General features: G+C 40.5%; 1 protein-coding gene across 3 annotated transcripts in view; it reads left to right on the top strand.

Moving 5' to 3' along the window:
• Positions 1-12951, top strand: part of kiaa1549la (KIAA1549-like a) — a 195446-nt gene that overhangs the window by 57886 nt on the left and 124609 nt on the right. For all 3 annotated transcript variants that reach the window (XM_088339768.1, XM_088339767.1, XM_088339766.1), the window contains exons 2-3: positions 2805-3359; positions 10609-11412. In XM_088339768.1, the coding sequence (XP_088195894.1) occupies positions 2805-3359; positions 10609-11412 (1359 nt within the window). The remainder of the gene's footprint in view (positions 1-2804; positions 3360-10608; positions 11413-12951) is intronic.

The following is a 12951-nucleotide window of genomic DNA, read 5'->3' as shown; positions in this document are numbered from 1 at the left end:
AAATCCGGTGTTTGACTGAAAGGGTGCAAAGAAATAGAAAAATTAACATTGCCCAGTCCATTTTGGAGTGTTTGCAGCTCCTTAAGGATTCTCATTTGGCTTGTGACCGGTCTGCCTAGTATCCTGCCCAGAGCAATTTTAGACTGGATTTAGTTTGCCCAATCTTTCAATTAATTAATCCATACTAAATAAAAATAAATGAAAACACATAACTAGGGAAACTACTGAGATTCTCATCTGCCGGGGGCGGTTCACAAGTAAGTTAAGTCATTTTTATTTGTATAGCCCTTAATCACAAAGAGTCTCAAAGGGCTTCACAGCTTATTACACAGACTATTTTTTCAGACTATTATTACACCATCCCCTGATCTGGAACCAACATGAGGGCAAGGAAAAACTCAAAAACCTCAACATGAGGAAAATGAAGAAACCCTGAGAAGGGACCGCACATGTGGGCCTTTCTTTCCATCCAGTATGCCATATTTTGGATGCAAATGCAGATTATTACCAGATTATACTATGGCAATTTCCCTTTGCTATATTTTTTCACCTTTATGGAGCTGCCAATAAATAGCAGGTCAAGCCTGACACTTAACTTGGATTTAGAACACATTCATCCGTGAAATTATCCATCCTGTCCATATTTGTTCACAGTGGAGGTTCTTCTTTTCTCGTGTTGTGTCACAGGTTGATTGTGTGACTGCATATGTTACTCTCAGCTAGAACAGTTGGGAAACGGTGGGGGGAGAAAGTACTGCGAACATTCCTTCCTAAGTGCCAGGCATCTACTGATTTTTTTTTTTTATTCCTCACCTGAATTTGTGAGGAACATGCATTTGTGTGATGAGCAGTACAGCAAAGTTGCATCAGGTTTGCTTGATGGCTTCGAATGACTTTGAATCGGATTTTAAAGGAAAGACATCCTTACATTAACATTCTCTTCTGTTTTTTTTTTTTGACAAATCTTAGGCTTTGGTCACTTGTCGTTTCTGTTAATGCCAAGGAGGAATGAATTACCGTAAATTCCGGACTATAAGCCGCTACTTTTTTCCCAAACGTTCAACCCTGCGGCTTATTCAGCGATCGGCCAATTTATGTATTTTTTCTAATGGCCGCCAGCGGCGCTCGAGTACAAAAGGTAAGATTTAGACCGCTGGAAAATATGCGCCGAGGAAGACTGCAACTTCTTAGCTTGTGCACAAATTAGATTAGCGTAAACTTACCCTCATCATGCAAATTGCAAAAAGAAAGGCACATGACGCAGCTTTCAAGCTAAAAGCAATCGAGCAATCCGATAAAGAAGAAAACAGAGCTATTGCACGTTAACTTTACTTTGCGAGCGTGTTGCTAGCGTGTTTTGGAATATGTTTTGGGATAAGGGAGCGTGGGACGACGTCTATATGACAAAGTTTCTTTCCGATACTGAGAAAGACAACTTTGATGGTGTCAGTCATAAGGAGAAAGATGAGGACGGTTTACCGAGATTTTTGAAAGTACGGTATATTTTTTTAACAGAGCCATTTGCTATTTTGCGAGCCTGTTGCTAGTAGCGTGTTGCTACCTGTCACAGTCACAGTTTGGGATGAAAGTTGTATTAATAAAGCTTTGAAAACACTCTCGGTGTACCGTCTTTCCTTGTAAGTATGTGTAACCATGTATAATATGTATTTGCAACTGTATATTTTTGTAATGTATTTATTTTAGAGACTTATTCTGATATGTTTTCCACGGGTGAATCAAAAAGAAGGGGCGAAAACAACGGGGGCTGACGGGAAGTGGAGTAAAGGTGAGACGTGTTTGTGGACGCAGCGGACAATAGTGGATATATATTTTTCCCACCCTTACCTTTGGAAATATAGACTTTTTTCCTTGGATTACTTTCAATGGGACCCGGACTCTGCAGGTCTGCATCAAACCTTAAGTACCGGTATCATTTTCCGTTCATCTAGCCGGCTGTGGTTTTTTGGACTGTGTACTTTATATTAGGTTACAATCGCGGGACATAAAGTCGTGATTGGGTTACTTTTGTGATTGTGTTACATGTTTTGATGTGGGCGCATGCGGCTTGTATACGGGTGCGGCTTGTGTAAGTATAAAAGCAGTTTTCCTCTTAAAATGTGGTGGGTGAGGCTTATAATCAGGTGCGCTCTATAGTCCGGAATTTACAGTACACACAAAAAAATACATGAAAGTGACGTTATTGAAAACCTGTTTTCGGGTATCACATACAGTATTAGGCTTGCTTTGTCAAAAGGTTGTAAATGAAACCTCCACCTATCTTTTGAAACATGACTGCTTCCCGAGTGCATCTGTATCTTTGAGGAAATTGAATCCAGCATGAACATCACAATACATCCGATTAGTATCTACTGCATGCAATTAGGTGTGTGTTTGAGGCGTTCTACATTTCTAGTGTGACTGTGAGTCTGTGTGTGCTACTGCATCAGCATAATACATTCACTCTGAAACATCTAAATTAATTCCCTATGCTTTATCCTCCCAAAAGCTAAGCGACCTACTTTCTATATTACGCCTATTTTTTCAAAGATGCAGTTCGCGAGCTACAAAGCAATTTGACATGAGGCAGCAGAGGGAAACAAGGTTGTCATGTAATGCCTAATTGTGTTTTTGTGGGAGTAAGGGTAGTTGTCCCGATTACATTCCCTGAAAAATCAGATGCAGAGTACTCATCTCACACCACTCTTCGAAATATACGATTTATTCTCTACCCAAACTTGTACTCTAAACTACTGCTAATATTATTAGAAAAAGGCTATATTCCCATTTTTTTTCTTTTTTTTCAGATGAGGCTGACCATGGTGACATAAGGCTTCCTGGTTTGCCCGATGCACCCAGCATCACCACCTGGGGGCCTACAGATAAAAACAAATACATAACGAAAGCAAGCGAATTCAAAACATCTGGTGTACTAGACAGTGAGATCTTTTTAGAAATCGGAAATGCAAGAAGAGATGCTGCTGAAGTCGGGCCAGTGGATGAAAATGAGGAAGCTCCACAGAACACACCTAGAGATTCATCTGCCTGGCTTAGTCGGGAGCTTGGAGAAGAACAAGGAAGCTTGATAACAGCCACGAGGGCACCGGACCCTGTAGCGGCGAAAAGACCATTGGGATTGCTGTCAAAGGCTGCATGGACCAAGATCTCATCGCCGTCGTCATCCAAAGTCTCTTCCTCTTCCAGCTCTGCAATAAAAGCATCCTCTTTACCTACAACGACAGCATCCTGGCCCCCCTCTTTAGCAAGTACTCGTGAGGTTCAAACAGAGAAGCCGGACGCTGTTCCTCACAACGATGTCAGCAACAGCTCATCGGACAACAACACCAGCAACAGTTGGTTGGGTAAGTTTTGCAATTTTTTTGACTCGAGCACAACCCGGAACAAATATCAAAAACATGTCAGCCTCATGAGTTTAATTGATGCACTATGATTGTGTGCTGTATCATTTACCGAATCAGAACAATTGATCTCAATGTCAAATACTGACAACGTCCATATAGTAATCCCTTGCTTTATTGTGGTTTACTTAAGACGGTTTAGCTACTTCGCAGATTTTCCTCATGCATTTTCTTTTGAATTCTGATTGGCTAAACAATCACACTGCCTATTTTCTGCCTGTGCTTGCCTGTGCATTGATGCCGTTTCGATGTTAAAAGGCCACATCACGAATGAGTAAATCCTTATCAATATCCAGTTTATCTTAAAGCCATCATGTCAAAAAAACGATCTAAACAGACAAAAGCACCTGTGGCACAGAAGGCAGAGGAATATTCTTTCTATTGCCAACAAAGTTGGACTTGTCGACCAGCTAAACTTGCTCTGAGGCCCATGTGCCACTTTGACACTCCCTAGTGGATCCCTGTGCATTGATGCTGTTTCGATGTTAAAAGGGAACATCACGAATTAGTAAATCTTTATCAATACCCAGTTTATCTTAAAGCCATCATGACAAAAAAATGATCTAAACTGACAAAAGCACCTGTGGCACAGAAGGCAGAGGAATATTCTTTCTATTGCCAACAAAGTTGGACTGGTTGACCAGCTAAACTTGCTCTGAGGCCTGTGCCTCTTTGACGCTCCCTAGTTGATCCCTGGCAATTTTTGAAAATATGTTTGATAATAGAAAAATAGATTGTTGTTGTAGAAACACAAACAGGATATATTCTTAACGTTTTCCAATGTCTAAAGATAGATTATGTGTTTCTGTTAAAGCTATGATATTATATAAACTCTCTGTTGGCAGAATTACTCAATTAAAAGCACTTATTTTGGTTTCAATCTACTTCTTGGAAGCTTCAACCCTGCTGATGCAGCCATCCTAACCCCGGCTGCCTCGCCGGCGGACTGGTAACTCCCAGTCGGTAGGCGTGGTTTATTACTCGTCACGGAATACAGGAAAAGGAACACACACACGAGCGCGACTTCACAATAAAAGGAAAAACCTATAGACATGAAAAATGAAATTAGACTGATGTTTGAAATGTGACTATATATGTGTGTGAGAGAGATTGTTTTTATATTTAGGAATATAAAAACAGGATAATTTCATTGTATTGAATTCTGAGAAATGCACATATCTCAAAACAGCCAACTTTACATTTTCCTTCTTTATAAGGCTTGTAATCGTTTGCAGCTCCATTTTCTGGGGGCGAGGGGGCCAATCAACATTTTGGTTTGCAGAGCCCCGTTTAAGGAAGTTAAATGCCGTTTTATTTAATGTCCACATAATGTATATAAAGTTATCATGTGAACTAAGAAGGTAGTGTCCTGAAATGGAAATATTTTTGTTTAAAACTAAAATTTGTCAGTACAGACGTTATTTAGGAAAAAAAAATACCTTCATCAAGCACAGTACTTTTGTTTGTTTAACAAATGCTGTAGACTGTAAATTGATTGGTGAATATGTTAATAAATGTTTCTACTTTGTGGGTTTTGATTATCACAGGACCTTTACGTAACGCCATCCCCTCAAAAAACGAGGGGTTTCTGTAATCCTTTTATACTGAAACCAACAGATCGAACATATGTTAGCTACTGTGTTTTATGCTTCTCATCAAAAATGTAACTATTATAGCAATTATTGTCTTATACTTGTTTATCAATGGTCCTTAACATAAGAATGAAATTCATGCCAAGAATGGGGATTATCAGAAATAAATTGATAACACAAATCTAAGCATTTTTGTTTTAGATCATTTTCAAGTGAATAACTTTCAATTGAAAGTGACTCTAGCACAATAAGAAAAAAGCCTAAGTGATAAAAATGAATGGAAACGCAAATTGATGGATAACTCAGTTTATTGTGTGCATGTCTTTATTTTGAGAAGAATCTTAATACATTTTGTGAATTAAACATATTATTAGTTCTCATGGGCAGCACGGCAGGCGCAGTGGTTAGCGCGTATGCAGGCACAGTTTTAAGGTCTTGGGAACCTCCTGTGTGGGTTCAAATCCAGCTACCGGACTTTCTGTGCGGAGTTTGTATGTTCTCCCCGTGCTTGCGTGGGTTACCTCCGGGCTCTCCGGTTTCCTCCCACATTCCAAAGACTTGCATTTCAGGTGGATTGACCGGTCCAAATTGTCCCTAGGTCTGAATGAGCGAGCGAGTTGTCTGTCCCTGTGTGCCCTGCAATTGGCTGGCAACCAGTTCAGGGTGTCTCCTGCCCACTGCACGATGATTGCTGGGATTGGCTCCAGCACCCCCGCGACCCTACTGAGGATAAGCGGTGCAGCTAATGAGATAAGATGAGACTACTTCTCATTGTCAACATGCAAACTAATACAAGGATAAGTGGATAATACTTGAGTATGAGTGAGAGTCATCAGTACTGTCAAAATGCATTTTAGGTCTACGGGATAGTTATTTGAATTATTTTGAAAAATACTTTTATTGAGGGTGATGTTCACATTTCTATTTTCATAGGCCCCTCAAAACCACAGGGGGCTCCTTTATTATAGTACTGGGGCATTTCTAGCGGGCTATGTTCAGTTTCTCTCCCATATGATAAAAAACATGTGAACTACTACTTGAAAAGGGGTTAACCTCATAAAATTGCGATAATATTTAGGGAATATAGCAACATTTTACTCACCGATTTCCATTCCTATTTGTGCACAAAACCATCCTCCCTTTTTTTTCCCATGGAGATTTCAGAAAGTTGAGCCAATCCTGTCAAATTTCTGGCATGAGTTTATATTCGATTTAGGGCTGAAAATGTCCGTTTGACAGAAGCGGTGAACGGGGGAATTTTGTCTTCACGTTTTCACTACAAAACTTGTGTTACCGCCGCCATAGCCAATCATAGTTTATGAAACCGGTGAAGTTTCCTAAGGCCTACAAGCAGGCTCTTAGACAGCAACTTGGAATCTGATTGGCTATACCAACAGCTTTATCGAACACTGATGTCATGTCTCATGGCCTTTAGAAGTCTTCATGACGGCCTTTAGAAGTCTGGGTTGCTAACCCTGGCAACAAGTAATGTTTGATATGTGATTGGTTAAATGCTTAAATATAAAATCACACATCTGGTAGCGGTGCAGTCAGCAGAAGAGAAATTAAAGGAAGCTGACAGACAATTTGGACATACTTAAAGAGTATCCATGGAAGAAAATATAATAACATCAAATGACTAAAATAGGCAGCATTACGGGTGGGTGGTTGGCGCGCAACCCCACGGTGCGGAGGTTCAGGGTTCAAATCCAGCTCCCGCAGCCTCCCTGTTTGGAGTTTGCATGTTCTCCTAGTGTCTGCGTGGACTTCCCTCGGGCATTCTGGTTTTCCTCCCACATTCCAAAATCATGCATGTCAAGTTAATTGGCCGGTCCAAATTGTCCCTAGATGTGAATGAGCGAGTGATCTGTCCGTGTCTGTGTGCCCTGCGACTGGCTGGCAACCAGTTCAGGGTGTCCCCTGCCCACCTCCCGGGGACAGCTGAGATGGGCTCCAGCACCCCCGTGACCCTACTGAGGATAAGCGGTGCAGATAATGATGGATGATTCATATGGATATTTATAAGGGGATGGAGGTAGAGCGCTCGTCTTGGGATCAAAAGATCGCAGTTCGAATCCCGGCTCCTCCATGTTACATGTCGAAGTGTCCTTGGGTAAGACACTGAACCCCTAATGCCCCCAATAAGCAGGTTAGCGCCTTACATGGCTGCACGGCCGCTATTGGGAAATGTGAAGCACACTGTAAAGCGCTTTGGGAAGTCTTGACTTGAAAAGCGCTATATAAATGCAGATCACTTCATTTCATTTCATAAGGCCAGCAGGAAAAGACTTGCAGGCCCTGACAGGCCGCCACTGGTATATTCATGTCAAACTTGCAAGTGTCTTTAAAGAACGTGTTAGGAGCCATGTGTTTTCCGGCAAGCAGTTAGGCAGTGATTTACATCTTTGCATTTCGTTATTCTGTGATGAATTTTAAGCAGTAAGAGAAAAAGTAGTAAGTGAACTAGTTAGGACGCGTGCGTTTTCCGGCAGAGAATTATATTTTGGGGTTTTTTTTGGGTTACATTTTAATGGCATTATACATATACCATAAAAGTGAAAGACTTCTGATTAACTCCACAGTTCCAAATTAAAAGAGTTACAAAATAACATGAAAATGCTGTAGAGAAATATCATTCATGGTATTGGCAGTGTGTTTATTTTTCGAAGAACAAGCTTCCTTGCAAATGGAACAGGTATAGAACAAAAACAACGCATTGCATAATAAAGAGATTCAGTCCATTTGTATACACTGAAATACTTATTTTAGGGACTACCCAGTCATCTATGTCATTTTTTACAGCATATTTAGGTTTCTACGTGTCTACATGACCTTCAAAAACCTGAGTATTGCCAAAATTCAGGTTTTGAAATATAGCCCTGCGACTGGCTGGCAACCAGTTAAGGGTGTCCCCTGCCCACTGCCTAAAGATAGCTGGAATGGGCTCCAGCACCCCCGCGACCCTACTGAGGATAAGCGGTGCAGATGATGAATCAATGAATACATCAAATATAAACAAATTTCGATTAACACAATCAAAGTGGGTAGGTAGTCTGCCAATGCTCACCTCAAATGCATGCTAGGCTCCATCATTCACAAGTACAGTTTACCACAGCCAGTTCTAACCTTTTCAGTGATTCAGTTTGGTGCCAACACTTTAATTTGAATACAAATAAAGGATGGTGCAATGATTGGGGAGGACTTGGCTTTGTTTTATTTGCGCATTCTTGCAAATTCCCCGTTATGCCTGAATCTACCTGCATACAGATAAGTAAAATGCCAAGAGAAATCAAATTCAATGGCACAAAAATAGGGGCGATAGTGACTAATGGCCTAGTGTTTACGTTTCCTCCCATTGGCATGCAACCGCTGTTAGAGATAAACTGCCTCAGTCCCTTGCATTATAATTCAAGTGAGCTTCTCACTTTGAAATAGGATTTCATTGAGTCAAATACTGCAATACATTTATTTTGATAGGCACACTTCTCTTCTAAGCTATACGATTTGATTATAGCATTCATTATACATTTTTAGCTGCATTAAATTCAGGTGGGTTCCTCCCTTTAGATTGAAATATGCATATGTTCGTGCATTTCCCCTACCCTTATCAGAACAATGCCTCAGGAAAGACATCTCAAGATGTTGCAGGTAGATCATGTGGGACTGTGGACTCAAGTTCACTGGTCATTATGCACTATGCATCGTAAATGGGCCCTTTTAAAATGGCACGTCCAAACGTGGGCTGCAACTAATGACTATTTTGATAATTCACTAGTCGAATAATCTAATAATCATAAATGTTTTCTTAAATTTAGCATAACGTTGATTTAATTATGTGGCTAAACAAATTGGTACGATACAAAATACATACTTAATAAACATTTTTATCCCTGTAAATCAAGAATAGTATAATTGGCAGGAGTAGAACAGTAAATAAAACAAACATGTGCATTTTGTGTAGTTATGTAACAAAAGTACCGAACAATTGACGTTTGTCATTTTTAAAGCTTTAACAATTGACTTTTTGTCTTTAAACTGCATGCATGGCTAAATGTACTCGTATAAAATTTACAATACATGTCCACAAAACCGCATTAAATGTTTGTGCATCACCAAGGTACTGCCATGATACGCAAGATCTGTTTGAAAACTTTGTAAGTAGTCTTTTTATCTGCTGTTTCAAGGCAAAAATGCTCCCAACCTTATGGTATGCATACTTGATATGTATGCGTTCATTTCTGTATGTTACCGCTCGAGACACTTGCGAATGAGTGACTCAGCAGGAATTTTATTCATATAGAGATGCCTCACTCAGTTGGACAATTGTATCTGGCGACAACACTCTACAATGGATTTTATTGTCGACTATTTCTATTGTCAATATTTGTTAACAAAGTGGACTACCGTAAATTCCGGACTATAGAGCGCACCTGATTATAAGCCGCACCCACCACATTTTAAGAGGAAAACCGATTTTGTACGTACACAAGCCGCACCTGTATACAAGCCGCATGCGCCCACATTAAAAAATATAACATAAACACAAATGAATGTCCTTCATTAAAGTACACAGTCCAAAAGTCACAGCCGGAAAATAATACCGGGACTTAAGGTTTGATGCAGACCTGCAGAGTCCAGGTCCCGTTGAAAGTAATCCAAGGAAAAAAGTGTATATTTCCAAAGGTAAGGGTGGGAAAAATATATATCTACTATTGTCCGCCGCGTCCACAAACAGGTCTCATCTTTACCCCACTTCCCGTCACCCTGCGTTTGTTCCGCCCATTCTTTTTCATTCGTCCGTGCAAAACATATCAGAAAAAGTGTCTAAAATAAATAAGAATAAATACATTACAAAAATATACAGTTGCAAATACATATTATACATGGTTACACATATTTACAAAGAAAGACGGTACACCGAGAGAGTTTTCAAAGCTTTAATAATAATAATATAACTTTCATCCCAAACGGTGCCGGTGACAGGGCAGTTAATGGTAGCAACTTGCTAGCCAACACGCTCGCAACACAGTAAACGGGTCTGTTAAAAAAACATACTGTACTTGTAAAAATCACGGTAAACCGTCCTCATCTTCCTCCTCAGAACTGAAGCCATCAAAGTCGTCTTCCTCAGTGTCAGAAAGAAACTTTGTCATATAGACGTCGTCCCACGGTCCCGCAGCCTCACTCGCACTGTCACTGTCGCTGGGACTCTCATCCACTCCTGATTCTGTGCCCTCCTCTCTGTCACACAGCAGACCAACTTTTCGGAACCCGTTGGTGATGGTGGATTTTTTGATGTGCCTTTCTTTTTGCATTATGCATGATGAGGGTATGTTTACGCTAATTTAATTTATGCACAAGCCAAGAAGTTGCAGTCTTCCTCGGCGCATATATTCCACCGGTCTAAATCTTACCTTTTGTACTCGAGCGCCGCTGGCGGCCGTTAGAAAAATTACATGAATTGGCCGCATCACTGAATAAGCCGCAGGGTGGAAAATTTGGGAAAAAAGTAGCGGCTTATAGTCCGGAATTTACGGTAATTCTTGCAGCCCTAATCCAAACAATGGAGTAATAAAGCTTTCTTCATGTGTTTGATACAGACGCCGTTCAAACTACAGAGGCATCAATAGGCACCTTGCCAGCCTGGGATCTCCCCACGGTTCCAGAGTCTCTCTTGTCCACGGTCGGAGACCATGACATCACACTTCCAGACAATGTCACTAGCCCTTTCTCCACACATCAATGGAACACCACTCTTCCCGTGCGCACCCGGACTTCCTCTCAGAACACAACAACTCCAAAAAACACCCTAAGCTCTCAAGCAGCAACTGCCACCTCAAGCATTGCCCTCAGAACAAATACACTGCCCGTGCCCACAAATGCCTCCCTCATTACAAGTTTGGATAACATGACTGACAACAATGTTCAGGGGGAAACCCTGAAAGCAAGAAACACCTCAGAAACCAATTCGACTTTGAGCACCATTGCTGTTACAACCTCAGCAGTGGTTGGAAGTGTCACTGCGACAGGTTCCTCCAATATCACAGAAGGTGAAACCATCCAACCATCATCTAGTCTCAAACCCACCACAGAAGTGATGTCTGAACTAGCAACCACCATCGCCACGACCACGACCACCACCACCACCACCGCAGCAACTACTACAACCCCCGTGCCAACAACTACTGTAGTGATTACCACCACGGCTGCAACTACAACTCCTGGCACCACCACTACCATTGCCCCTTCTACTACCACCATAGCAACAACTATACCAACCACAACAATTATCCCCACCCAAACTGTACCACTTTCGACTACGACTACAGAATGGACAAGCAGCACTATACCAGAAGAAAGCCCTCTACCATGCAACATCACTGAAAAGTACTGGGTCAAAACAGGTAGGGAAACCTTTTATAGCAGAAGTTTAAAATAATATCTGCATTGCATTGTTGTTTCAGTTGTGAATGTCAGCATTATATGTTTTTGATTGCATTGTTGATATTAAGCAGTGGTTGGCCTAAAATTGTGTTTATTTAAACAAAGACAAAACTGATTGCATAGTGTTTGGAGATACCGTGACTGCCTGCCTTGGCACCCTGTCTCCTAAGTTGAGTTAAACTGTCAGAAACCAGGGTGTGACTTACGACAGTCACCTCCGATTGGACAAACATGTCAACAATGTTTTCAGGACGAGCTTCTTTTTCCTGTGACTTCCAGCAAAGTTTTAATGTTTTTTAAGCCGCCCTGAAAGAAAGAAAGATATACATTTCTTAACAAGCACAAGGTTAGATTGTTGCAATGTACTTTGTGTTGGCGTCTCCCAGTTGTCTATCAGCGCCTTCAACTTGAGCAGAACGCTGCTGCCAGTCTTTAACCTAACACCAGCAGACGTGCGCATATATCTCCTGTTTTTAAATCTCTTCATTTTATAATATCTTATTTGATACTGTTGTATTGTTTTTAATTGTCTTTTTATTATTCATATTTTTGGATTTTGTTTGGTTTTTACTTATTGCTTTTCTGTTATTACTGTAAAGCATTTTGGTATGTAGACCAAAAGGATTGTTGTGAAGGACTATAAAAAAAATGACATTTACATATATTGTAGACAGAGCCACCCTCAAGAAACAAGGCAAGGAAGACATTTTAAAAAGACTTGCACGGATAGTACTTGCTTTGCTTCATATTTTTGGGTGTAGTTTCTACACACACAAAACGCCACTCCCTTTCCGACTATAGCTAAAGGTTGAAAAATCCTAATACTTCGTAAGGCTAATGAATATTTTAAGAGTCAACTAGTTACCCACTATTGAAACAATCAGTGAAAAAAAGCAGATAGTTATTTTTTTTCCTTAAATTTAGTACGAAGTTCATTTAATTTTGTCGCAAATTATAATAAACACAAGAAAAAAATACAATGAAAATAACATCTTTTACTCAACATTCCGTGAATACGTACAATAATTAAATAAAAAATGCCCCATCTCAGACCAATTAGGCATTGTGCTCGGTCAATAGTAATAAAAATCAGTGAATAGAACTCATGATAAGAAGGATGGGTGCCAACCTGCTGTACTTGCCCAAGACACACCACGGGAAGTGGTCTCCCTAGTGGTTGAAGGATCCACCCACCCAAACATTTTTGATCCTAGTAGACAAAGGACAGCGCTAGAAGAGTCAATGAAGTCAACATATAAACTTTGGAAAGTGTTCAGTGGTCGACTGTAAAGTCTGTTACAGAAGTACTTAACAAACCAAAAAGTGTATCTGTATTTGGTCTGTTTACATCAGAACCGGTGTCATATCAGTACCGGAAACTAGAATGCAATGGCCACATCCAATACAGCGAATATAGCGTTTTGAACTTGCTTCTTAAACTATGGAGCACAATCAAAATATGTCCATACTCATTTCCCATACGGTAATACTCAACATCC

This window comes from Urocampus carinirostris, chromosome 7 (assembly GCF_059441175.1).
Source record: "Urocampus carinirostris isolate Australia breed hairy pipefish chromosome 7, RoL_Ucar_1.0, whole genome shotgun sequence".
NCBI lineage: Eukaryota > Metazoa > Chordata > Actinopteri > Syngnathiformes > Syngnathidae > Urocampus > Urocampus carinirostris.
The sequence above is the reverse complement of the archived record's forward strand: the minus strand, read 5'-3'. Positions and strand labels throughout refer to the sequence as shown.